At 47.9% G+C, this 26348-nt stretch overlaps 1 protein-coding gene across 2 annotated transcripts; it reads right to left on the bottom strand.

Moving 5' to 3' along the window:
- Window positions 1–2099: 2099 nt before the first annotated feature.
- TNFSF15 (TNF superfamily member 15) lies at window positions 2100–25070 on the bottom strand. Of its 2 annotated transcripts, none has more exons than XM_086858176.1 (5): window positions 24941–25070; window positions 22750–22993; window positions 15654–15705; window positions 14899–14946; window positions 2100–9849 (listed from the first exon to the last, which is right to left on the bottom strand). In XM_086858176.1, the coding sequence occupies exons 2-5, from the start codon at window positions 22936–22938 to the stop codon at window positions 9422–9424; spliced, it is 717 nt and encodes a 238-aa protein (XP_086714302.1). In that variant the 5' UTR covers window positions 22939–22993; window positions 24941–25070; the 3' UTR covers window positions 2100–9421. The 2 variants fall into 2 exon arrangements, with proteins under 2 accessions (XP_086714302.1, XP_023793850.1); XM_023938082.2 differs by lacking the exon at window positions 24941–25070 and adding an exon at window positions 23080–23179.
- Window positions 25071–26348: the final 1278 nt, after the last annotated feature.

Consider the following 26348-nt stretch of genomic DNA (forward strand, 5'->3'; position numbering starts at 1 on the left):
AGGAAATTCCTGCTGCTGTCCCCCCTGAGCCTCCCCTGGCCCCGCCTGAGGCCGTTCCCTCTCCTCCTGTCCCTGTTCCCTGGGGCTGTCCCCTCCTGCCAGGGACTTGTGCAGGGCCAGAAATTCCCCCTGAGCCTCCTTTGCTCCAGGCTGAGCCCCTTCCCAGCCCCCTCAGGAATTCTCCAGCCCCTTCCCAGCTCCCTCAGGGATTCTCCAGCCCCTTCCCAGCTCCCTCAGGAATTCTCCAGCCCCTTCCCAGTTCCCTCAGGAATTCTCCAGCCCCTTCCCAACTCCCTCAGGGATTCTCCAGCCCCTTCCCAGCTCCATTCCCTTCCCTGGACACATTCCAGCCCCTCCATGTCCCCCTTGCCATGAGGGCAGTGCTCAGGAAGGGGACAATTCCTTCCTGCCCCTGCTGCCCACTCTGCCCTCGATACAATCCAGGATTGACCAAGGGTGACTCGCTGATGGCTCCAAAGCTTTTAGCTTATGTGAGAACTGACTGCAGCCAATGGGTGAAGAAAATTTCCTTCTCCATCCCCCTTAGCCCATCTCCTCTGTTAAAGAGTTATAAAGGCAAAAGTTTGGAAGGGAAATCGATGAGATGCCACCACAAGTGAGGTAGTGAGAGCTCCAGGGGCTGTGTGCTTCCAGATTTGCACACAGATATTGGGAATTTTCTGTCACACCTTTCCTACTTTCTCACCAGACAATCTGGCAGCAGACAGGAACAGCCCCACTACCGGAACAAAAAGGCTGTTTCATATCTCCTTGCTTTGGCTCTAGAGATTCCCCTGATTTCCATACAGATCTTTTTCTTCACCCAGTGAAGTCATCTTGCTGAAGGGCTGGGCCACGATTGGTGCCCCTTTGGGAGGGTTTCACTGCTGGGAGAAGGTTTGAAAAGTGCCTTGGTTTGTGTGATTTCCCAGCTGGCTGTGCCCTGGCAGAGGTTTGCCAGGTGATGGATCCCTTTCCCTGCAGGCAGGAATGTGCCTCCACATCCTGGGATGTCCCAGTCCCGGGCAGATGTTGGTGTGCCTGTGGAGTCAGGAATGCTGAGCCCCTTCCCCTCCTGGCAGTGCTCTAACATTGAATTAATGAGTTTATTCTCGTCAAAGGAGGCAGGAGTTTTGTGCCAGGTGTTGGAAGGGGACAGCCCTGAGGGCTGCTGCAGGAGCCAACCTCAGCTTGTACAAACACCTTCCCACCCTAGCAGGGTCTGGTTCAGCTCAGAAATGAGGCTCAGGGGGTGATTCCCACTTCTGAGACCTCTGGAATTACCTGGGGAAGGGAGATGGGCCCTGACAGAGTCAACCCATCACTGTTAGGCTCTGGAAGAAGTCATGCTAACACCCAAATTCCAGATTGTAGCTCAAAGCCACCCCTGTTCCTTCAGCTGACACTCACCAGCAAAATCTCTTACTGGAGAAAACAGAATTAATTTTCCCTTTGTTATTTTTTTTTTGTTTCTGTTTACAGAAATAGCAATTTATGGTCTCAGTCCAACGGAGCCTATTGTGAGAATTAGCAATTTGGTTAATCCCTATAAAGGCCTATTTTCTGAATCATAAATCCTGTTCTGTTCCAGTGTTCTGAAATTCTAAAGAAACCCCAAAACACAGCAGGGTTTTGCTAAATAATCTCCTTCTTGTTGAGTAAAAAGAAGTTAAATGGGAATTTTCCAATTCAAAAGCAAGGTGTTTATCTTTGTGGGTTTTTAATTTGGTTGTTTTTTGAGGGGATACCTTTAGAAATGTAGGTGAGATTCAGTTGAGTCTAGAGACTAAAAAAGGAACCTGTGGAGTTGAAAATTACTCAATCAGATGAGTACAAAATTCTCTAAAGCCCTTGAAGGCTCATGGAAATGTCTGAACCTTGTCCTCTCATGAATAGGGTTTAATTTCACTGCTCTGGAAATGCCAGGATTAATAATTTTCTGTGTGTATTCTGAATGGAATTAATAGTTTATATAAAAAAACCCCAACCCTACACATTAATAACACACCATAAACTTTGACATGGGGAAATGTCTGCCCTTCCCAGCTGTGAATAGAGCACTTGGTAAGTGCTTATTAGAATAAAAAAACACTCAAGAATAAATATGAATCCAATTAATTTTATTTTTTCGCTTTAAGACATAGAGAACATTTTAAAGAACTATCTATAAACTTAATTTCCCGAGGAAATAGCATCAAGTATAATAGATCTAAACTTTATACCATGAATATTACAATTTCTCTTCCATAAAATTAAGACATCTCTATGTACAGTACCAATAAATATGCAGCAAACATTTTCAGTGCCTTTTTTTGACGTTTTAATATAAAACTACAATCAATGGCAGAACATAAGGAGATTTGTACAGGGATGAGAGCAGCTGGAAAAGCTATTTTAGTTCATAATTCAGCAAAACAACCTAACACTGCTGACTTGTGTTGCTTAATAAACTGGGTTATGATCTCCCAGGCAATGCTTTTCATGTTGTTCCGAGGGATTGAGCAATCAGGAAACGGGAATTTGGAAGTGTCACTGCAAAGTTCACACTCTGTGAGAGAATTTCAGCCAGTGCTGGCACCAGGGCTCACAAAGGGATGGAAGTGGAGCTCCCATTTCCTTTGGGAACTCTCTGGATGCTGAGAGGGATGGGAAACACATCCCTGTCCATCAGCTGGGATTTTTATAGTGTTGGAGCTTCCTGGGAGGGAAAATCACTTCCAGTTCATGCTGGGTCCTCCATGGGGACAAAAGCCTTGCCAGAGAAACCCCAAAACTGGATGAATCCCCTGGGATCTTGTCCCCAGCTGGGAGAAGGGGTCAGAGCTGGGAGGGATCAGCTGTGCTTGGGCATTGGAGCCAACAGGGAGAGCTGGGAATGTGCAGCTCCTGTGAGTGTCCTGCTCCGGAGGATGGAGCTCCTGGAGTGACCCTCCAGGGTGAGAGTGAGGTCACCCTCCCCTCAGGAGTCATGCCCACGATAATAAATGTGCATTTAACATTAAACCCTGTAGGAATCCTCCCCACAAAGATTTCCCCACCCAGCCCAGAGTGAGAGCAGTGGGGTTCTCTCCTTCACCAGGTGCTTGGGTCATCTTTACCCAGAAAACCACCACAAAAATCCCTCTCCAGCCTGGGAGAGAAGCACCTCTGGTATTCCCACCTTCCCTAGGACGTGCTGCTTTCCAGGGATGTGCCTCTCTCCTCCTCCACTCTCGAGAGGGGCCTGGATTTATTGAGAGCAGACACTTTTTATATGATTAAAAGAAGCCAAACAGCAGCACAATGCTCACACTCGGCGTGTTTAGACCACAAAGAATCTCAAGTTATTACCCTGAATATGCAAAGCATGGAGTAAAATGGCAGTGAAATGGAATTCTGCCCTGCTCAAGTTAAAACAGAAAATAATAGTAATAATAATAATAATAAAACTGTGCTTTGCTTTTGCTAAATGTGAGGTAGATATTGGATTAAAAAGAACAGAGAACAACATAACAGCAAATAACATCTCTTTGGTGTCACAGGGGAAAGCAGCCTGATTCCCACTGTCTAATCAACTCCTGGCTGAGCTACAGAGGCTTTTAACAAAACCTCTCAGGGATTTGCAAGTGGGTGGAAAACGGGGGAAACAAATTTCCTCCATCAGAGTATTCCAGTGAAAACCTTCCTGGAAGTTTCAGGAGGAAACCTGAAGAGCCCTTCCCCAGAAACCTCTTCTGAAGCAATTTAAATGTGATACTCTGAGTTCAAGCCAGGAAAACAAAACAGATTTTGAGAATAAGGAATAATATGGGAATAAAATGGGAGAATGTCTCCCAGTTCTGTTGGTGGAAAGAAAGGAATTTTCTTTTTTGGCAGCAGAGGAATTGAAGCTAACAGCAGCCAGGATGAGGAATAAATATCCAGGGGATGCTGCTGTTCTGCTGGATGGATAAGGACAGCAAAGCTGGAGCTAGAACAGGGTTGGGGTGCCCAAGGCTCTGCTGCCTTCACTTTGGCCAAAATTTGGCCAAAATCTCATTTGGCCAAAATTCCCTGGTTGGGTTGTGCCTGTCAGCCAGGAGCTGAGTTGGGAACACAGAACTCCCCAAGTGCTGAGGTGTTTTTGTGTATGATTTTTTGCCTTATGAAGTTCAAGCATCTCTAAATTCCCAGGGGAAAATCTGGACCCGATTTCACTCTGCTGAGGGACCTCTAACTACATAAAATAATGATTTACACACAAGCAAACGGGTTTGTTATCCATCAGCTCTGCCTGGCTGCGTTAACTGGTCACTCTTAATGGTGATTAGTGTTTTGGGAAGGGGACTGGGATCAAAAGTGGTCACATTCGTTAAGTTGCATTTTTATTATCATAAAAAATTGGAAAATATAAAGAAGCTAAGTCAGTTCTTGTGGTAAAGGTACATCTCAGTGCTGAGGCACAAGACAAAAGACAATCCCTTCTAGAAAATCCCTTACAATAGCAAAATGCTATTACTGGTGTGTAGCACCCACATCGGGGCAAAGATCCTTGACATTTTCTGATTCTTCTAAAGAACGAATTCTCTCCTCATTTCTCAACTGAAATGATGGGCCACTCACAGGATAAATAAAACAAAGGACAGGGTGGTCAGTTGTGCCATAGAAGGGTGAAAAAACAAGATTCCTTCACAATTCTGGAATGTTGTGTTGAGATTTTTAAGCGAATTCCTAAATCTGTTGGGCTGGGTTGGGGACCCCCCTTGTAGAGAGGTTTGCTCATCACATCCCCTGCCCTGCCCCATCCAAAATCATCTCAGAAGAATCTTTTTGGGTGATGTTTGACGCCTTTGGACACCCATCCTGCCAACACCCCTGTGCTGGAAAGGCCCTGCCACCACTCCAAACCATGATGGAACAGAGGATAATTAAATTAAATTAAATTAAAACATTCTATCCACTTTTAATTTGAGTCATGTGGATTTTACTCCTCCCATCCACCAAAGAGGAGCTGGATTTTACCATGATCCCCTCCAGCCACGTGCTCTGGGCTGCATCCAGCACAAATAAATGTTGGCAGGGTTGGAGCTGTTTTCTTTATACCTTGATTAAAATGTACAGAATTCACTTCTGCACGTAGATGGAGAGAAAGTTAATGCTTATTTATCAATATTCAGATTTTAAGGGGAAAGGAAGTGGTAGGTAATGAACTCTTTGATGAATTTGAGTTGTGTTTAGTGTTAGTTTTTTGAGGGATGAAAGAGATTAGGGAAGAAGACAACTCCTAAGATCTAGAATATTTTGAGCAGCTGTTAAAAAATAATAATAATTTGATTCTTCTTTCAATAGTTTTGTTCTAAAAGTGCTTTGGGGTACTTTTTCCTAAGAAATAGAAGGGTCAAAGCCTGAAATCATTATTTAGCCCAAACTGCCTATTTCACCCTTTTTCTCCAGATTCCATTATTTTTTTTAACGATAATGATTTTAATTTCACAGCCCCCAAAACAAAGCACAGATTCAGCTTGACCACAGACTTTAAGATCTCTGCTTCCCATGACCAGATCTCATGAGGTTCTCATTTAATTGAAAATGCTGATGATGCCTGGGCATTTTCACATCTCCAGAAATGCTTTACATTTTCTAACTCAACAAACACAAATTTCTGAAAACACTTGCATCCTTATTTAACTTTTTTTTTAAAAAAAAATCTGAGAATCCACAGTTTAGGTTCAGTCTGTTGGAGATATTTCCCTTTAAGCTTGACTTTAGTCTCACTGAAGTGGCTTTACTCTGAGTTCATTCCTTTGACTTCTGTGGAGGAATATCTAATATAAAACAGGGCCAGAATCAGCCTCTGAACACTTATTTTAAGTGCTGGTTACTGTTACAGTAACATTATTAGCACTGAAAAAGGGGAAAAAAGGGAATAAAGAGAATTTCCATGAGGATACATGTGGGGATAAATATGCCAGCACCACTTTAAAACAAGTAATGCCACATATTCTGTTTGATTTCCTATAAAATGTGTGCTAAATTTGCTTGAAGCTGGTGTGGGTAATGGGGTGCAAGAGCTCTAACTGGACTAAAATAAATATTTCTATGGATTATGGATCAGGAGAATCACACCTGGAACGCAGCTGCAGCAGGGAATGTTTTGCTGGTGAAATTCATCTTTAGTGTGCAGTGGACACAAATGATGTGCTAGAAAAGGCTCATTATTGCCAATGGGTTTCCTGGAACTTCTCTGGAATAGCCAACAAGTAAAAATAATTTATAATAATTTATATGTATGTGTGTGTGTATCCCACAGAAGGCTCTTGGAATGCCAAATGTTGCATTCCCCACTCTGCTCCCCCAGCCCTCACAATTCCCATCGTTCAGCACACCAGGACTGAGTGATGGTGCCTTGGGATAGAGTTTCCCTGGAAATCTGCTGTCCCAGCCCACCAGGATTGCCTTGTGCCCTCAGAATGATCAGTGCATTCGCAGAAAAGAGAAGCTGAATTACTGTAATTATCCCAGAATAAAGAGAATTTCCCCTCCAATTTCCTCTGAGGATCAATTCAAATTCACCCAATTTTGCCCTTTGCAGAAGCTCTCCTGCCTAATTACTGGAAAATCAGCTTGGAAAGATGATTTCAAATCTTCCTTTATGAGACTGACCACGTTGTTTCATGTGCTGTCACCTAAAGTGCTCTACATATTCCAAATTTTATGTTTTCTTGAGTTCAGATCCCGTTTTGGGCACACAGCCAAGTGATTAAAGACTCAAGGTGATGTGTTGGGGGTACACTTCCCAAAATCTGAGACATAGAAAGGCTCAGGGTTCCACAGGGAATAATTTTGTCTAGAAGTGCCAAGAGTGAGGGATTGGGGGAGGAATCTCTGAGCAGGAAGAGGAACCCTGGAAAGGAGCTGGATCACCAGAACAAGGCTGAGGTTGTGTGTGCTAAACACTGAATGGATAATTGGGGAATAACTGCTCCAAACCCAGCTTAAAAAAACAGGCTGAGCAGGTGGAGATAAAATAGGAATAATGACTCAAAGATGGAAATGATCTGGATCACAAAGACATAAGAGGATCCCTTCACTCAGAGTGTTTCCATCTGCCTGCAGGATAATTAAATCCAGTTTCTCCAATCCAGACCGATTTTGAGGTGTCAGTTTTCTTTGTGCTCTGGAGAAATTGAGTGTAAAACGTGGCATTTTGGATAAAGAAGTGTCCTTGCACCTAATGGACAGGGCCAGGGAGGCAGGAAGGGATCAAGAGGACAGCTGAGATGTGGATGTGGGGAAGGCGAAGGATGAGTCAAAGAAAGGATGGGAAGCCAAACTGGGATGAGGTTTTGATGCAGGGAATTTGTCAAGATCCCCAGACAGGCAGAGTTGAGCCAGGGGCCAGCACTCATTGATGAGAGTCAAGGAAAATCTGGAAGCAAGAAGACACCTGCAGAGGAAAAGAGGGCAGGGCAGGGTGGCAAAGTCCTGGCTGTGGTGATGTGCCTAAAACAGGGAAGGACTGAGACTGTGGGATCCAGGAGATGCAGGATAGGGAGGAAGGGGCAAAAAGTCTCCATTTTGAGATGATTTACCATAAAAGACCTGCCAGTTTTCATGCCAGCAGGGAGGTCCTTACACCAAGACATGAAGCCACAGAGATCCTGGTGCTGCCTGGACCTTCCTTCCTCCTGCTCTGCTCCTCTCCTCCCTTCCCAATCTCCTTTGGCCTCTGCTCCAGCTGCTCCACTGACTTCTCCTTGCCAGCCCAAACAGATCCTCCCAGAGCCACAAGAGGTCTCCTGGTGGGAAGGGCTTTGCCATGGACAAAGCTGCAGGATCACACCTGGGGTTGGCTCCACTACAAATGCCTGGTTCAGCTCTCCAGATACAACCCCTCACCCCCAGGGCTGCAATTCCCCACCTCAGCATCTCTCCAGCACTGATGGGTGGGCTTGGAGTGGGAACACCAGCTTAGGCTACAAAACCTTGCTTTTCTGGGCAAGAAGTGGAAAAATGGAGGAAATCCAAGGAGGTGAGGCGGGGAAGAGCTGTAGAGAGGGGAGCCTGCTGGTTGGGAGTGAGTGCTTGGCTGTGAGATCTGTTCAGGCTGTGAATCCAGACCCATGAGGATCCTGAGCCACTGCTGGAGATGTGTTTGCTGCAGGAGGGGAGGGAAAAATGGGAATCTCCCTGACAGACAGAAAGATCTATGGAAATGAGTATGTGCAAGGTGGGAAGTTCAACACCCCTGAGCTCCACCAGGGTCGTGTCTTTGGATCTTTTCACCTTGTGTGGGGACAACTGGTGGCCAACCTTCACCCAGGGCAAGGCTGGGGGGTCCCTTGGGGCCAGAAGTAATTTGCATTAATTCTAATGGAAAGCAAAACATCGCAGAGGATTTCTCCCAAAATTTCGGTGGCTGATTTAAAAGTGTGCAAAATTCTGCTCTGTGTCTCTACCTTGGGTTTTTTCTTCTGTTATCCTAAAGTAAGGACCTGGAAGGGACATTCCACTTTCCTGCTGAAACAGAAAGTGTTTTGTGTGTTCCCTAGATCTTTTCCAGAACATTTTGAGGCTGTATATGGATTTGGAGAACTGCAAACAATTTTTTTGGAAAAACCAAAGATCTCAAGTAGCTTCTGCAAAGCACAAGATATAATTTTAATCTACTTTACAGGGAAGTTGGAAGGGATTAATTAAGCAGTTAATAATTAACCTGAGCTTTATGTTAGTGCAAAGTACTGAGTAAATCTATTCATAAGGAAATTATGAGAAGTAATTACCTTTTAGAAATGAGAATTTGAAGAAGGGTCATGCAAAACTATACTGGAAGTGCTGGAGAAAGCTCAAAAACCCTTTTTTTTCTTCTTTTTGAGCTGAGGAAATTGTAGATTGAAGGTGGAATTACTGACATAGCCTAGCTCAGTATTCAAGATGAAAATTCCTACCTACAGATATCAACTGTTCCTCCTTAGTTTACAAAATTTCGAAGAACTCTCAACTTTTCCTTTCAAAAATACATTTTTTCCCCCCTCCAATATGACTTTCATTTTTCTGTTTTGGCTTTTCTTTGTTTGTTTTGGGGTTTTTTGGTTGTGTTTTTTTTTTTTTGTTGGTTTTGTTTTTGTTTTTGTTTGTTTGTTAATTTTGTTGCTTTGGGGTTTTTATTTTTGGTTTTTTTGGATTTTTTTCTGGGGGTGGGTTTTGAGTTAGTTTTGGGTTGTTTTTTGTTGGTTTTCTTGAGGGCTTATTTCACTTCAACCTGCAGCTTCACCTTTCCCTACCCATTAAATTAAGGCTCTGGTGAGCTGCAGGGGAGTGATGGCACAGAAGGAGGAGAAGAAGAAGAAGAAGAAGAAGAAGAAGAAAACCAGCAGAGATCTCACCCCAACATGCGCCCACAAAGCCAACGAGGTCCCCCCAATGGCCCTGGAGGGATCCCCCACCAGCTGCTGCCAGAGTCCTACAGCAGAAAGGCCCCAAAGAAAGTTTTGTGCTCCTTGGTGTAATCCACCAGCTTGATGTCACTCACGTTGACCATCAGCTTGTCTCCCACCTCCAAGGAGACAACAGCGCCCAGATAAATGGGCTGGAACCAACCATTGCTGTTCTCACTGAGGGTCTTGGTGCCCATCAGCAGCTGGGTGGGCTCGGGGTAGCTGTCAGTGACCTTGGTGATGATCTCAGTGACAGAGCTGGGCTTGTGGCTGCTCTCGACGGGCCCTCGGAAGGTGACCTGAGCGTACACGTAGTAGTCCCCAGACACAGGAATCACCAGAGCGTTGCTGGAGTAACTCAGGTTGTTCTTGGTGAAGGCCAGGCCTCGCTTGTCTTCCCACTGCAGGATGGGCATGTGGCTCCCCACGGCGCTGGCCAGGTCCTGCTTCTTCACTGCAGGAGGGAGAGAGAGGGAGAGGAAGGTGGGTGAGTTTGCCACAGCCAGGGGTGTGGATCTAACGGGAAATCTCTGCTCCAAACGGGGAGGAATTGAAAGAGGGTGAGCAAAATGCTGGGGGAGAAATGTTCTTATTTCTCAGCTTGGAAACTGAGCTGAATGTGCTGCAGGACAACTGTCCAGTGGTGTTTTCCAGGGTGCCCACAGGGCCTCTGGGGGTGAGCTGTCGGGGCAGAAAGCCAAGGGTGCTTTAGGAAGATCCTGACAGTGAAAACTGTGCCTGGGGGTCCTGCTTGTGGGTGAGACCCCAAAGGATGAGTGAGACTCCAGGCTGAGTCTCCTGGCACTGGGAAGCAATGGAGATGGCTTTACCTTCCCACCTCACCCATGTCCAGAGTGAAAAGCTTGTCCTTGAGTGACACCAGCACTGGGACACTTGTACCATGCTTGTACCTACAGGCTGGGCACAGGAAGAGGAAATCCTAAACCATCTTTTCCTTCAGCAGGGGTGGATTGCCGTTCTGCTTCTTAGAAAGGGAGTGCTGAGCTCGCCAAATGTCCACACTGGTCACCACGATGTGTCAGCAAGCCCTGAGACACTTGGACTTCTCCTCCTGCCAAGCCTCTTCTTAAGGGGTTTGGGGTTGCTCAGCCCTTGTCTCGAGCTTCTCCTCCTGAGTGCTCTCAAGGACATCTTTTGTAGAATTGCTTTTGGTCTATCAGGGTCACTGGATTTTTAGCAAAAACCTCAAAGACACCACTGTGCTTCAAGACAAAGGGGACACATTCTATTTTAAACCATTTTTATTCCTCTTTTCTTTCTTTATTTCTTTTTTTCTGGAACAAAATACTACGTTTGGAGTCAGCCTCAACATTCCTCCAGACTTTTTTTAACCCAATCTTGTGGTGAGCTGATTACAAGCAGAACTCCATCCTAAACCCAGCATCGGTCTGATCCAAGCTGAGGATGCTTCCCAGGCTGCAGGGGAAAAATGAGGGAATTGCTGCCCTATTGCCTTCACCACTTTGATTTCTCACACACAACAGACAGGACAATAAACCTCAGGCCTTGCATGCTTTTCTGCAAGAGCTGTCCCTGCTCTTAACTGACTGCCAGGTAAAACTGTTGTGCTAAAACAGCAGCAGTGGGGAGAAGAGGATAAAAAGCATGGAGATTATCTCAGGTATTAAAGTGAACCTGGAAAATGAATTATAAATGCTTAGAAAAGATTGAGGGAACAGAACTCCAGGAACTGAGACCTTTTTAATGAGCTTGTGTTAATGTTTGAAGTTGTTTTTTATTCAGTATTTGGGGAAGGGGGTGTGTGTGCATGGGAAGGGTGGCAAGCACAATGCAGGTGTGGGAAGGCTTTGGAATTCCCTTTGCAAAAACCATTAGGTTCATCCTGGCTGAAATGAGACTCAGAAAAAGGATTGTGCTCATGTCCCAGTGGCCTCTATTTCCCTCTCCTCCAACAATAAATAATCCATGTGGAGAAAGGAAGGTGTTAGGAGTGCAATTCCTTTTATATTCTCTGAGTAGCACAACAAAATAATGGCCTTTTCTCTTTAGGGCTGCTGAAATATCAAATCTGATCTCTTCCCTGGAGACAAAGTGGATGAGGAAAGAAATTCTGGGAGGACAAGGAAAGGAAAGCTAAATTATAGAAGCATTATAAAGTTAAACACAATGGAGATACAGAGAGGTGAATTAAAAAAAAATGGAAGTGCTCCTGGTCTGCCTTCATCCTCATCCACCTCTTGGGTTAGGGACTCCTCTGAATCCTGGGAAAAGCTCAGGGAGCTTTGGATCACACCAAGATTTGCAAGAGCCTGGAGCAGCACATCTCAGAGAGCAGAGGAGATCTTGTTTGAGGTGGGAAGGATGAGGAAAGATCAGAATACTTCCAGAAAATGTCCTGGGCTCTAATCTATCTCTGGAATCTGGGGGGAAACTTGAAGAGAAGCTGCCTGTGAAATATTCTGTGGAATGATGCATTGAAAATGTCAATGACACTCAATTCCACAGTGAATTTTTATATTCGTTATAAAATGTATTTTATTAGCTATCGAATATGATAAGATCTCAAATGAACTACATGACTTCCTAACTTCTAGAATTAGTCAGGTTTCACAGCTTTAACCTCCCTCTTAGGATGAACCTCCCTCTATTGATGCTCTCTATTTTCAAGTTAATTACTTTCCCCTGTGCTTTCAGTAAAAGTCAGGAGAATAAAATGAATGTTCAAGTGCTTTTTAATACAGCACAGCTCCTTTTCTAGCAGCAGCTGTTTTTTATTTATTTCTAAATAAATAATAGCAGCTGCTCTGATATTTATTTCCTAAATTCTGGAGCTCTACTTCCTGCATATATACCTATAATTCCTGAAGGAATTAACATCTGCTTTTAATAAAGGATTCATTGCCACATTTCTCACACACTATAAATTCCTGGCATCCCTTAATTCTCCTGTCACCAGATCCCTTTTGGTTCAGTCTCTTGCTGGAGAATCCCTGTTGCCTGTCAGATTTGGGATATATTTTGTGCTGAATCTGTGGGGTTTCTGCAGTTTTTAACACCTAATCCTGAACTCTGAGTCTCAGCAAGGGTTTGGAGCCCGTGGTGAAGCCCTTGTGGTGCAAGGTCCTGTGTCTGCAGGGTCTCTGGAGCTCAAGTTCATGCCCTGAGGATTTAATGAAGGTAATTTGGAAGCAGAAGTGATGCTCTGGCCAGATTTAGAGGTGGGTTTGGACCACTGCAGCATGAGGAGCACGAGGCAGGTCCTGCACCACTGCTCATCCACCATGCCACTGGCTGGTGACAAGAAGGAACAGGCACTGCCCTGAATCCTGACCCCAAATCCAGCCAAAGAAGTGGGGAAAGAATGATGGCAAAGCAAGGAGAAGCCCCAAAGAAACATTAATGCACAGGAGAAAATGGGGTTGGAGGGAAGCCTGAGCTGGGTATTGGCACATCTCAGTGGGTAAAGTCACCAGGGAGGGGAGAGCTCCGTTCCAGATTGGATGAATAAAAATTCTCAGTGTGAGTTAAAAAGGCCAAGAGCAGCTGGAAGATTTATCATAAAGGAACAGACACCAAAACATGGATCTATTCTGCTACTGCCAATTAATCAGTGCATTCCCAAAGAACTCTACCTAATTCTCATTCCTCTCCTCTGCTCTCACCTTCACAATGGATGTGCCTAAAACTAGAAGACAGAATAAAGGTGTGGAAGAGATCTCCTACAATTTAGGATTTGTAGTCTGCCATTTTCACATTGAAAAGGGCACTTGAGGTGGGGAAATGTAACAAAGATCAGGAGAATAATTATTCCTTCTACACTTTCTATGCCCAAGTCATGGTTTCTGAGAAGAGAAAATCAGGGTGGAACCAAACAAATCATTGTGCAAAGAGTTGAAAATAACAGGAAATATTCTCTGCCTGCAAAGTGCTGTTAAGCTGGGAAACTCCTTGCCACAGGGAGAAGCACCAGGAATATGTTCAGGCTAAAAAAGGGTCAAAGATAATCCACAGATGTTGGGTTCCTTGGTTACTATGTAGCACAGCACAGACAGGAGAGCAAAAATTCCCTGAACTTTCCCCTTTTCTTGCTCCTTTCTGTGGCCAGCAGTGACTGGCCCTCAGTGGAATGCCAAAGAGGATGGCCACAGTCCCAGGGAGGCTGCCTGGGAATGATGGCAAAGGAATTTTTGTAAATATGGAGGCTGAGGAAATTTGAAGCAAACTGTTGGGTGTTTCCCTGTAGCAGCTGGGATTTTGTGTAAAGCAGGGAAGTTCCCAGCAGCAGAGCAGAGCTTTGGCTGCTCCTCTGAATCACCAGAGCCTCTGGATCTCTCTGCCATGGGGGAAAACAAAATCTTACAGTAGCAGACATGGCCCTCCTGCTCTTTAAAACTTGCACTTAATCAAAGATGTGATTGTGGACAAGGACAGGGCAGTTTTGGAGCTGCAGAAACCCCTGAGCCAAAGGGAAAAACACTGAGGATGTGCATCAGGAAGGAGCTGCTGGATTAAGGGAAGAAAACTCTGCAGGGAAATGCCTCAGCCCTGAGCTGAGGATGGATGGAAGCCTGCAGGTGGATTTGGATTGAGCTCTGCAGGAGGCTTTGTGAGGAGAATCCCAGCATTTCCTGCATTTCTCAAGTTGCAAAGTGCACCCTGGGGCAACACTCGAGGTGCTGGGGAAGCCTCTGCAGTGAGAGGAATAAATGGCATCAGGCCAGCTGGAAAACCCTTTGGCACTCACTGGAGCCAGACAGAAACTTTTCTCTGGGAACTCTTAAATTTTCCATGTGGGTGGAGCTGGAGAGGATGGGAGAAGTCTCAGGGCAATGTCAAGGCTGAGGTGGGGAGATGGAGACCTTGGAGATGCTGGCAGCCCCTTGGAAAGGCATGGAAACCTCTTGGAAAGGCCTGGAAGCTCTTTGGGAAGGCCTGGCAGCCCACCCTGTGACAGGACTCTGTGATGGTGCCTTCCTACCACAGCGTAAAGGCTTGGAGGGCTCAGCTTGGCATTGCCCTTCCTTCCCCTGCTTGCTCTGAAATGTGCCAGAGATTATCTCCCTGAAAACAGGGAGGAGGATTTATGGGAATATGGTGTGTGTGTGGTCTGAGTCAGGCCTTATAGAAAAATAAAATAAAATTGACCTGATTTGACCTGGTTTTGCTCCAAAATTTGTAATTCTTGCCAATCCACTGTTCCACGAGGGCTCACTTGAGCTCCTTCCCGTGCCTTTTCTGGAGGATTGAGCAGATCTCCAAGACATCAGGCATCTGTTTCAGTTCAGTTACAAAAGCTGGTTGTCCAGTGAAAGAAGGAGCTTGGAAAAGTGGTGACATTTCTGTCACCTCCCTCCTTCAGGGGCCCTTTCCCACAGCCACGCTGAACTCAGCCTGGCGTGGTCAACGAGGCAAAGCTGATTATTGTGTTCCCCATGGTTCCTGCAACCCCTGCTCCTGTCAGATCCACACAGACCAAGGGAACTGAACCACATCATCTGCTTTAGTTTTGAGCAAGAATTACCTGTCAGGTGAGCTCGTGGCTTCTCTGCACTGGAGAGCGTGTTCGTAACTGAGGGAAAAGGGAAAAAAATGGTGTGAGGATGGTTGGTGCTGTTCAATAATAAAATAACAGAGTATCCTGAGCTGGAAGGGAGCCACAAAGTTTATCCAGGTCCAACTCCTTCCCTGCCCAAACCCCCCAACATCCCAGCCTGGGCATCCCTGGAGCTCTGGCAGCCTCGGGGCCGTGCCCATTCCCTGGGGAGCCTGGGCAGTGCCAGCAGCCTCTGGGGGAAGAACCTTGCCCTGGTATCAACAGAACGTGGGTGGTGATTGATGCCCGAGAGGAAACGTGTGCAGGCCCCCTCCCTTTCTGCAGAGGTCTGAGTCGGGGATTATTTGCTGTGGTCTCTTACTGACATCCCCAAGGTAATAAAACACAAAGGAGGGAGTTTGTCAGACCTGCAGCATCAACAGGGAGCTTTGTGGCTGTGTCCTGAACTGCCAGAGGGCGAGCAGGGGGGAACTGTGAGGAGCACGGGCTCCCAAATCCCTGCCTGGGCTCGTTCAGGGTCCCACTGACCCTGCAGGGCTGTGGGGGCAGCTGTGCCTGCACAGCTCTCACAGCCCGGGGTTAGAAATGCTCCCATTTCACTCTGGCCCCGGTTACCTCCTGCATCTTCTCACCCAGCTGTGCCCTGGCTGGTTTGGGCAGGGATTGGGGTGCTGAGGGAGCTGTGTGCTGGGATTGCAGTGGGGAAAGGGTGACAAACTCACCAGCAGCAACTGCTCGTTGCTTCAGAAAGCGAGATCCCCCATCCTCTGTGACCTGCAGGGCAGAGAGACAGGCAGTCAGCTCCCAGAGTTATCCCAGAACATGCAATAGCTGCAGTAATATCACGGAGTTCAGGCGGAGCTGTTGGAAAAGGTGAGATTTGCTTCACTGCAAGATGTTCCTGCTGCTGGTCTGGAGCTGCCTTCATCTCTGAAAGGGTTCCAGGAGCCTGGGGAGGTTTGTTCAGTTCTGAGGCTGGACAAGCCCTCGGCACGGCCTGGGGAGCAGCAGCAGAGCAGGCAGGGAGATTCAGGCAGCCGGGGATGGAGACTCTGCCCAGCACTGCTGGGACCCCTCTGCTGCCCCTCGCTCCCTGCAGAGCAAAGGGAGAGACCTTTGGGCAGGGCAGGAGCCTTTACAGGAGCCTTTAAAGGTTCTCCCACAGCACCAGCAAAGACACCGAGGTGCATCAGCCTTTTGTCCTGCACCTGTCTTCTTCCAGACTGAGCCCGTCCCTGAGGTCTGTCTGGAATTTTGGGTGACTTCTGGGGGACAGGAGCTGAGCAGATCTGAGAGCAGCTGAGGGGTGAGCTCTGCTGCTCTGGGGACGGCTCATCCCTCCTTTCCTCTGCAATTCCCCTCTGGAGCCGCTCCCTCACGGCCCTGGGCGCTGCCCTGCTGCCGCTGAGCCCGAGCCGTGCCGGGGGACCGGGACCTGTCCCTCGGGCACCCCGAGTCACCCGGGCACGGCCGGGGGGACCGGGACCTGTCCCTCGGGCACCCCGAGTCACCCGGGCACGGCCGGGGGGACCGGGACCTGTCCCTCGGGCACCCCGAGTCACCCGGGCACGGCCGGGGCTGCCCCAGCGCTCCCCGGGCACATCCAGAGCGAGGAAACTGCGGGATGCTGCGGGATGCTGCGGGATGCTGCGGGAGCTGCGGGGATCTCTGGGATGCTGCGGGGATCTGGGGATGCTGTGGGGATGCTGCAGAGAGCTGCGGATGCTGCAGGAGGTGCGGGATGCTGCGGGGGTCTCCAGGATGCTGCGGGAGCTATGGGATGCTGCGGGATGCTGCGGGGATCTGGGGATGCTGTGGGGATCTCTGGGATGCTGTGGAAGTTGCGGGATGCTGAGGGATGCTGCTTCTGCATCCAGCCTCGTACAGCTGTGAGGAGCAGCCCTTGGAGCAGCCTGGGTTGTGCTGACCCTCAGGACTGACCCTCAGGACTGACCCTCAGGACTGACCCTCAGGACTGACCCTCAGGACTGACCCTCAGGACTGTCACAAACCCCCATCCCAGAATGTCTGGTGTGTTTTATGGGCAGCCACCAAAAATACATAATAATAAACGAATGAATAAAGAGAATAAACCACTCCTGGTCAGCTCATAGTGAAGGATCTGAGGCCAATAAAAAGGAGGATCTTTGCCCAGTAAAAGGCTGAATCAATATTAATGTGTGGATGCTGAAGCTGTCTCCTGCTGGCTGTGTCTCACACAGCTTAGAACACTGCAGGAGAAGGAGAAAATAGATAATTTATATCGGCTGGGGAGGGGGAATGTTTGTGGAAGGAGAGCCAGCCTGCCTGGGGCTGGGGACTGCTGTAAAGTAAACTCAAAGGTGGTTTAATGTTTTACTGGAAGTAAACATCCATGTGCTCCTGCAGAAAACAGTCATTTCTAAGATAGTTGCTTCAGTGTGTTGGGAAAAAAATGGAGAAGGAAAACAGCAGGGAAAAAAATCCCCTTTTGGTTTTTATTTCATTCCCTTGCCCACCTGTACAGAAATGTGTGGCCCAGCCCCAGCAGGCTCCTGGCAGAGAGTGCTGTGAAACTCCAGTGTGGGGCTGAGGGAAAATTGCTGCTGTGCTGTGCAGGAGATTTCTGAGCCTTTCGTGATGTGTAAGGACTTTCAAAGTCCTGCTGTGTGTGGTGAGTAACCATGAGTGCCCTGGTGGTGTGAGCCAGTCCCTGCCCTGGTGGGAAGCCCAAGGTGAGAATTAAGGATTTCCCTCACACTCTTGTGTTCAGCCAGGTGTATGCACCTAGGAGTATATTTACACATTCCTTGTGTTACATTTCCCACGTATTTCCCAAGTGACTAATTCTCACTGGTGATCCCATCCTCTACAGATCCTGCAGCCAGAGAAAAATTCAATCCCAAACCTGCATTTAAGAACGTAACTTCTGTGGAACTGTTTACATACTTGAAGCCCAACTTGTATAAACTCGGTTGCTGCAATCCAAACAGAGGTGGCAGGAAAACGGGAAGGAGAGCAAGAGGAATTCTGCTTCTTTACAAAAGATAACAAAAAGGTTTTGTTTAAACCTAAATTTACTTGTTTCCCAAGAAATCCAGCTGGAAACTGCAGGAGCAGGAGCTGCATTCAGAGATGCTGAAGGACAGAGCAGGGGGATAGAGCTAGGTGTGAAATTATTCTGTTGCTTGGCAAAGGTATGGCTGTTCTTTTTATCCTAATTGTGCTGCCTCATAAGGGTGTAAATATAAATCTGAATCTCCTACAGAAAATGTGTTAGCAGAACACAATGCTGCACAGTGAGCACGTGTCAGTGGTACCTGTGCATTGATGGGGAGGGAGAGCTGAGCAGCAGAGAACATTCAAATCTGTGCTTTTCTCTCTTTTCCCTTCCTTGCTCAGCTGTGATCCTGAGAAGTTCACAGCCTCAACTTTCCCTTTGGCTACTGTGGAGAGCCCAGCCACTGAGTGATGCTGAAAACCCCACCTTGAGCTGACTCACAGATATTTGGAGAGGCAGCTCTAATTACCCTGGGGATTGCTGTGTGCAGAACATTTCTGGAACCACAAATGTCCAAAAGCCCCGGTGCATTTATATCCAGACACTGCTAAACCCAAAAAGAAGGGCTGATATCCAATGGGATATTATGGAATGCATGGGAAGAGCAGCTGGAACTGCAGGCAGAGACTGATAAACAAAATACTCCCAGCTCCTCCATCCACTCCATTTTCACAGGGGGGATCTCTGCAGGTCATGTGCAGTACATAAACACAGATTTTTCTAACTCCAGAGACGCTGCATGGCCTGGGCTGGGAATTTTTGGTAGGAATTGATCTGTGCCAGTAAAAACTGGCTTCAATCAGAACATTTTGCTGCCCAGGGGAATCCTGTACCCAAGGCATGTGCCCACAAGGAACATTTGCATCCAGCATCAGTGGCCAGGCAGGGATTTTAACTGGTGCTGGCTTTGGAAGGGGAATCCCAACACCTGGGCCCATCCAGGTGTGCTTGCTGCTCCTCCCCAGACATTTCTCCTTCCCCAAAAAGCAGGAAGCCTTTTGAGGTTCTCCTTCCTTTATGGGCAGGCCATGAGGGCAGATCTCTGCTGGGATTTGTTGCCAGCTTTCTGGCAGGATCCAGGGTTTTCAATCCTGCTTTGCAGCAGGTCCCTTCCCCCCTGCAGCTGACACAGCACAGACCTGGCACACAGGAATTCCTCTGGATGCTGCTTGCAGCCCTGACATGCCATGGAAAATAAACCCAGACACCAGCTTCTCCAGGCCACTTGATGCTCTGCTGAGTGGGATGCTGAGGCAGCCAGAGCTGCCCTCCTGTGCCACTCCATCCATGGTTTTAGGAACTCAGACTGAAACTTGGCTTCCCTTTGAGGAAGGATGACCCTTGCTCCGGCAGGACACCCCTATGGCCTTTACATAGATTTCCTGCTAGTAACACAAGCCATGTGTTCTGGTTTGAAAAACCCTATTTCCACTCCTCACTCTGGATTGAAGCACAAAATAAAGTGATTTCTCTGTCCCAGAGGAACCTGGAAGGTGTCCAGGGAAAAACGTCACCAGACTGGAATTATTCAATCAAGATGCATCATCCCATGACACAGAGGGAACCCACGTGTCGCTGTAATGACATAACTTGTCCTGCTTTTTCCTGACAGGCACATTTCCAGCTGAAGAGGTGAGTTTGCATCCCTGCACAGGCACCAGGGACACCACATGCACCCATGGCAGGGATGATCAAAGCAGCGTGCCCAGGGACACACAAACCTTCCCGGGCTTTCCTTCTCCTCCTTGCTCCAGGAAGGACTCAGGAATTGACTGAATCTGCTCCTCACCTGCTGAGTCCCTCCCTCCTCCCAGGACTGTCCCCAGAGCACTGGAAGGTGACAACTGTGTGTGGGCAGAGCTCTGTGGGGCAACCAGAGGGCTGCAAGGCTCAGGAGGGACAAACTCAGTGCTGCTCACTCGTCCCAGAGTGCCCACAGCCCAAAACCAGTGCCCAGAGAGCTCTGCCACACCTGGCTGGTCCCAGAACTCCTGATCCGAGCTGTCAATGGGGCACACGAGGATGGAGTTCTTTAGCAAACTTCAAATGCAGAAGGAAAAGCAAGAAGACATTTTCCAGAGAGCTTTTATGCCCAGAAATATTCCCAGGGACTGAGCCACCCTGAAGGTTCAGGCTCCTGGGGGAACTGACAGCCACATCCAGCCCTGTGCCCTGTGCAGGGATGAGCACAGAGCAGCAGAGTGAGTGAAATCCCAGCAACAGGCAGTGCCCAGCTCCTCCCAGGGCACCCAGCCAGCCCCCACGACTTTCCTCTTCCTCCCTGCGACTCACAGAGCTTGGAACTGCTCTGATCTCCTCCTTACATCATTGTGGAAACATTTCTTGTCGCTAATAGCGAGCAGGTGCATGGGGATGAACACCTGCACAGCAATTCTGACCCTTCACATTCTGCTGTTCCTCTTAAGCAGCCAAACCCACTCATAAAAGTACTTTCCTCTGCCAACAGGATCATGAGCCATTGATTGATTTAACAAGTGATGATTTTATTATTCTTCCACTCCAAGATTGTTTCGAGACTAAATGATAATAATGATAAATAATAATAAAGAAATAATTAATTAAATAACTTAAAGAATTGGATTGATTGAACAGGTTGACGTTTTGTTAGTCTTCCACTCCAAGATTGTTTCGAGACTAAATAATAATAATAAATAAAGAAACAATTAACTAAATAACTTAAATAGTTGGATTGGTTGAATGAGTTAACATTTTGTTATTTTTCCACTCCAAGATTGTTTAGAGACCGAATGATAAATAATAATAATAAATAATAATAATAAAGAATTAATTAACTTAGATAATTGGATTGATTAAACGTTTTGTTATTCTTCCACTCCAAGATTGTTTCCAAGTTTATTATTTACTTATGATAAATAATAAATAAGTAATTAAATAACTTAAATAATTGGATTGATTAAACAAGTTAATATTTTGTTATTCTTTCACTCCAAGATTGTTTCGAGACCAAATGATAAATAATAAATAAGGAATTAAATAACTTAAATAATTGGATTGATTAAACAAATTAATATTTTGTTATTCTTTCACTCCAAGATTGTTTCGAGACCAAATGATAAATAATAAATAAGTAATTAAATAACTTAAATAATTGGATTGATTAAACAAATTAATATTTTGTTATTCTTTCACTCCAAGATTGTTTCGAGACCAAATGATAAATAATAAATAAGGAATTAAATAACTTAAATAATTGGATTGATTAAACAAGTTAATATTTTGTTATTCTTTCACTCCAAGATTGTTTCGAGACCAAATGATAAATAATAAATACGGAATTAAATAACTTAAATAATTGGATTGATTAAACAAATTAATATTTTTTTATTCTTTCACTCCAAGATTGTTTCGAGACCAAATGATAAATAATAAATAAGGAATTAAATAACTTAAATAATTGGATTGATTAAACAAGTTAATATTTTGTTATTCTTTCACTCCAAGATTGTTTCGAGGCTGAACAGTTCTGCTCTCGTGGGACACAAACAAACCCAGAGACTGCCCAAAGCACCTCGTGTCCTTTACCCCCAATCTCTTTTCAAGCCCCTCTGCCCTGCCACAATTGCACACTTGTGGAAGTGAAGGAATCCTCTCAGAAACGCTGTCAGAAGGGGCCCAGCCCCTGGATCAAGCTGTGCTCTGCCCTGCAGCCAGGGCAGCCTGGTTTTCTCAGCCGGAGCCGGCAGTGACAGGCTCAGGGCAATCCCCAGCTCAGCCACTGAGGAATTGCCGGATTGAACAGCCCGAGGGGCTGCACAGAGGCAGCGCAGAGGATGCCGCACCCTGAGCATCCCTCGGGCAGCGCAGCCTCGGGGTCACAGCGGGGCCAGCACTGCCCTGGGAGCCTCCAGCGGCTCCCACCCTCCCTAAACATCCCCGGGCTGAACGTGAGCCGGGTGACACTGAAAAACAACCCCATCCTTCTCGGGCCCTTCCTCCCAGCCAGCTGATTAAGCGGGGAATTTCAGACCTGGAGCTAAAAACGCAAAGCTTAATTCAGCAGACCTGCAGCAAGGGGCATTCCTGCTGAACTCGCAGCTCCCGAGGGAAGCGGCGCTCGCAGGAGGGATGGAGCAGCGTGGGAGAGGGTGGGAAGCAGCACAGCACGAGTTTGTACGGCTGCGAGCAAAGTGGGTGTAGCTGTCTGGCAAAGGAGAAGAGCCCTGGATTGAGAGTTAGTTTTAACGAGGAGCTAGAAACAGGATGCCAAGTTTAGAGTCAGACTCCCTTAATTGTCTCAGATCCCCGCAGAAGTTCGCATTAATGATGATCACTGATTCACCAGAGCTGTGGCACTCAGCCCGGTGACGGGTGACTGACCCACTGACATCAGCACATCTCCCTGAAATCACACACTGCCAGGGAAAGCCGCACATTTAACCCGAAAGAAGGCAGGAAAATGAGCCATGGTGTCAAAAATCTGGCAGAAATCAGTGCAGAGGCAGTGATTTCTAGCAATCAGCGATTATTTTTGTTTTTAAGCATCCCTCGCAGCACAGCAATAAAAGTTTGTTTTTTTTTAAAAAAAAAAGTTTTTCACACTGCTTGTAACCTCAGTGAAAATAAAGAAGCGCTAGTTAAAAATACCGAGCGATAATCAGATTTATCCTCTGGGTAAAGAAGAAGGAATGCACCAGCCAGTCCCACAGGTGCCCTCGAAGGCGAGAAATTCACGGAAAGAGCTCCAGAAAGGCTCCGTTGGGAGGCGCAGGACGGAGCCAGGTGAGTCGGTGCCTTACCTGGCTGCCGCAGGAGCCGGGCGCTCGCAGCTTCCCGAGCAGCAGGTAGGCTGTGGGCAGCAGCAGCAGCAGCACGGCCAGCAGGCACAGCAGCAGAGCCCAGCGCATCCTCCTCACATCCCTGCGGAGCTGCATCCCCGAGCTTTGGGCACCGCCGGGCTCCGCTCCCATCTCCACCGCGCTCTCCATGGCAGCAGCGTCCTGCGGGACAGCCGGGCACGGCCCAACCTCTTGTGGCGCTGCCCTGCATGGAGACCCCCGTTAAATAAGAGCTGTCCCGAGTGTGGGAAGGCACCGGAGCACACCCTCCCTCCCTCCCGAGGAATGCACCGCCTACAGTAGAAACCGAGCCCGGCAGGAGCAGCGGGAGCGCCGCGCTCGCTCCGGCCGGCTCCTGCCTCCGACCGCTCCTGCAGAAGGAAGCCAGGAAAGTCCCGGTGGGTGGAACCAGGACCAGCCCTGCCGCTGGGCTGGATAAGCTCCGCAGGCTTTTCCTCCTGGCAGAGGGAAGGTGAAACCAGCGGGAGTGAAAGTGAGAAGCAGGGGGAGAGCGAGAGGAGAGGCGAGCGCAGCCTCTGCTGGGATTTGGTTTCTCCTTTCCCAGAGAAAGGGGAAGAGGCTTTTGGGGAAGGTGAGATGGCAGGAACCGAGTGACCCCGAAGAAAGGGTCCGCTCCTCTGACGTGTTGCTTCATGTCCCCGTGTAAGCAGAATTCACAAGAGGCTGCCCTTGCTCAATGTGCAAAAACGTCGGGGCTTAAGCCCAAAATGGGATGTTTGTCTGCTCTGGGGTCATCTTCTCCAAAATCATCTTACCAAAAAAACTGTGCTGCCACAGCAGTCTGCTATTGCTGCTTGGAAAAGTGTGATTTTACTGTACTTGGGGGGAAAAAGGATGGCAGTCTTGGCTGCCAGCTGCTGTCCCTGACAGAGAGGGGCTGCAGCCTTTGGGATCCTCTGGAGCTGAGCAGCAGCACAAACCACGAGGGCTCACACACACAAGCTCTGATGTCCAGCTGGAAGGGTTCCTGTATCCCAGGAAAGTTCCTTCCTTGCTCCTTCTGCCCCTCTGCAGCATCCCAGCCTCCCCCAGGAAATCTGCTCATTTAGGAAGTGCTTGGCATGGAGGTGTTGCCATTTAGACTTACCCAAACTGTTGAAGTTGGATTTTTTTTTTTGTCCCCAGGAAAGTTCTCATTAAAACAGAAACTTTCTTTGATGTGTACTTTGATATGCACACACAGTGATGTGCAGGAACTTCTCCTTTTCCCTGGGTAGAGAAACAGTCTGGAAAGTTCAACACTTTTTTTTAGTGAGAGATCTTTGGTTTCCCCCCCACCTCCCCATGAAAAGCATTTCAGATTTGGGCTTTTAAAAAATAGGATCAAAGAGAGAAAATGATTTTCTCATGTCCCAGGCTGGCTGTAACATCCCTTTCCTTTACAAAAATTCAGCCAGCTCTTCTGACTTCAATGACACTGCAAAAAAATCTTCCTGTGCAGAAGTTGGGTGCAGCTGTTGATACTTTGGAGAGCTACAAGTCATGTTCTGAGCAGAACACGTGGTTTGGTCAGCGAGGCTGACTAAGGCTCCCAGCAGCAAGGATGGGATTCTTGCCAGCAGAGCAGGGAGGGAAGAGACTGGGGAAAAAGAAAGTATGGAAGAGTAAGCAAGAAATAGTGAAAAGCAGGATGGTTTAGGGAGATAAGAGAGGATCCTAGAATGGTTTGGGTTGGAAGGGATCTTAAAGGTCCCCTAGTTCCACCCCTGTGCCATGGGCAGGGACACCTCCCACTATCCCAGGCTGCTCCAGACTGGCCTTGGACACTGCCAAGGATCCAGGGGCAGCCACAGCTGCTCTGGGCACCCTCCCAGGGAACAATTCCTTCCCAATATCCCATCCATCCCTGCCCTCTGACTGTTTGAAGCCATGGTTCCTTGTCCTGCCCCTCCATCCCTTGTCAATTGTCTCTCTCCATCTTTCCTGCAGCTCCTTCAGGCTCTGCAAGGCCACCCTGAGCTCACCCCAAAGCTTCTCCAGGTGAACAATCCCAGCTCTGCCAGCCTTTCCTCCTAGCAGAGCTGCTCCATCCCTCTGATCCCCCTGGAGCCTCCTCTGGATCCCTGCAGCAGCTCCAGGTGCTCCCTGTGCTGGTCCCAGGGCTGGGGCAGCTCTGCAGGTGGGGTCTCACCTGAGCACAGGGACAGAATCCTGGGCTCAGCCCAGGGCAGGGGGTCAGGCAGGTCCAGCTCTCACCCAGCAGAGCTTTGTAAAGCCCCAAGGGCCGAGTGCTCCAATCCCAGCCAAAGCACATCGCTCCTGCCAGACCTCAGACAAGTGACTGGCTCTGTTTCCTTCTGTTTCCTTCCTTAATTCACTGTTTGTTTTCATTAGACTGTGAAGCCTTGGGGACAAGGACAGCTCTCTGCTTTTACAGGGCCCATATCTCATTTCAGGGTAGGTGTGTCTCCACTTATCCTCAAATAAAACCTTGCATTTCTGTGCTGCGCAGACAAGTGTTGTTTTGTTTTTTTTTTAATTGTTTTTTTTTAATGGGATCCCTTTTGCATATTCTAGGACAAAATACTGAAAATATTAGACTAATATTTTGACCACAAGTGTCAAATTTAATCTTCCCTTACTGTCAGTGCTACAAAAAGCTTAAAATATATTCAAGGCATGGGCTTTGCCAGCAGACGGACACAGATATCTGCAGGGAACACTCAGAGTTTATTTTCATTTTAATTGCCAAGGGTTTCCAGAGGAGCCAGCTCGGAGTTCCAACAGCTTGCAGGAGCTGTTATTGGCCTCAGCCTTCTTGCAGCAGTGCCCTGCAAACCTTTGGCTGGAAGAGGATGAGCAGCCAGAGCCTCTTGAGAGGAGCTGGGGACAGGCTCAGCCCTGCCCCTGGCTGGGAGGCTGAGCTGAGAATTTGCTCTTAAGGATCCAAAGAGAGGGAGGAGAGATTTCATTTTTCCTGTGCAGACAGAGCCCGGTGCTTGCCAGGAGGGGACTCAGCAAGGCAGCTCTGGAGCTGCCAGGAGAAACCCAGCACTGGGATGTACTGGGATGCTCTGGGATGTACTGGGATGCACTGGGATGCAAAGGGATGCACTGGGATGCACTGGGATGTGCTGGGGTGTACTGGGGTGTACTGGGATGCACTGGGGTGTACTGGGATGCACTGGGGTGCACTGGGATGCACTGGGATGTACTGGCATGCACTGGGATGCAAAGGGATGCACTGGGATGCACTGGGATGCACTGGGGTGCACTGGGATGTACTGGCATGCACTGGGGTGCACTGGGATGTCCTGGGATGTTCCCCAGCCACCCCTGGCTGCAGGACAGGGAATGGGGACCTTGGGGAGCCACCTTGGTCTCATCTTTCCTGTGGAGAGATCTGGATCAGGGCACTCAGGGCACGGGCAGGGACGGTCCCGCTCAGCTGTCACATGTCACATCATGCCACCCTTCCCATGCCTCCTGCTGTTCCCCATGTGTCCCCAGCTCCTCTCTCAGCCCAGCCTGTTGTGTAAATTCTCCCGCTCTTGTCAGACATGTCCCAGCCTGCGATCCCTGAGCAGTTTCTATTGATC

Source organism: Cyanistes caeruleus, chromosome 20, assembly GCF_971803275.1.
Source record: "Cyanistes caeruleus chromosome 20, bCyaCae1.hap1.1, whole genome shotgun sequence".
NCBI classification, from domain to species: Eukaryota; Metazoa; Chordata; class Aves; order Passeriformes; family Paridae; genus Cyanistes; species Cyanistes caeruleus.

What these genes read in the sequence shown, in the direction of transcription:
- TNFSF15 (XM_086858176.1), bottom strand. Translation starts at nt 22,938, where the DNA reads ATGGAGAGCGCGGTGGAGATGGGAGCGGAGCCCGGCGGTGCCCAAAGC. An exon ending in CCGGCTCCTGCGGCAGCCAG is followed by an intron (nt 15,706 to 22,749) that starts GTAAGGCACCGA and finishes TCTGCCCTGCAG; the next exon opens with GTCACAGAGGATGGGGGATC. An exon ending in GCAACGAGCAGTTGCTGCTG is followed by an intron (nt 14,947 to 15,653) that starts GTGAGTTTGTCA and finishes CTTTTCCCTCAG; the next exon opens with TTACGAACACGCTCTCCAGT.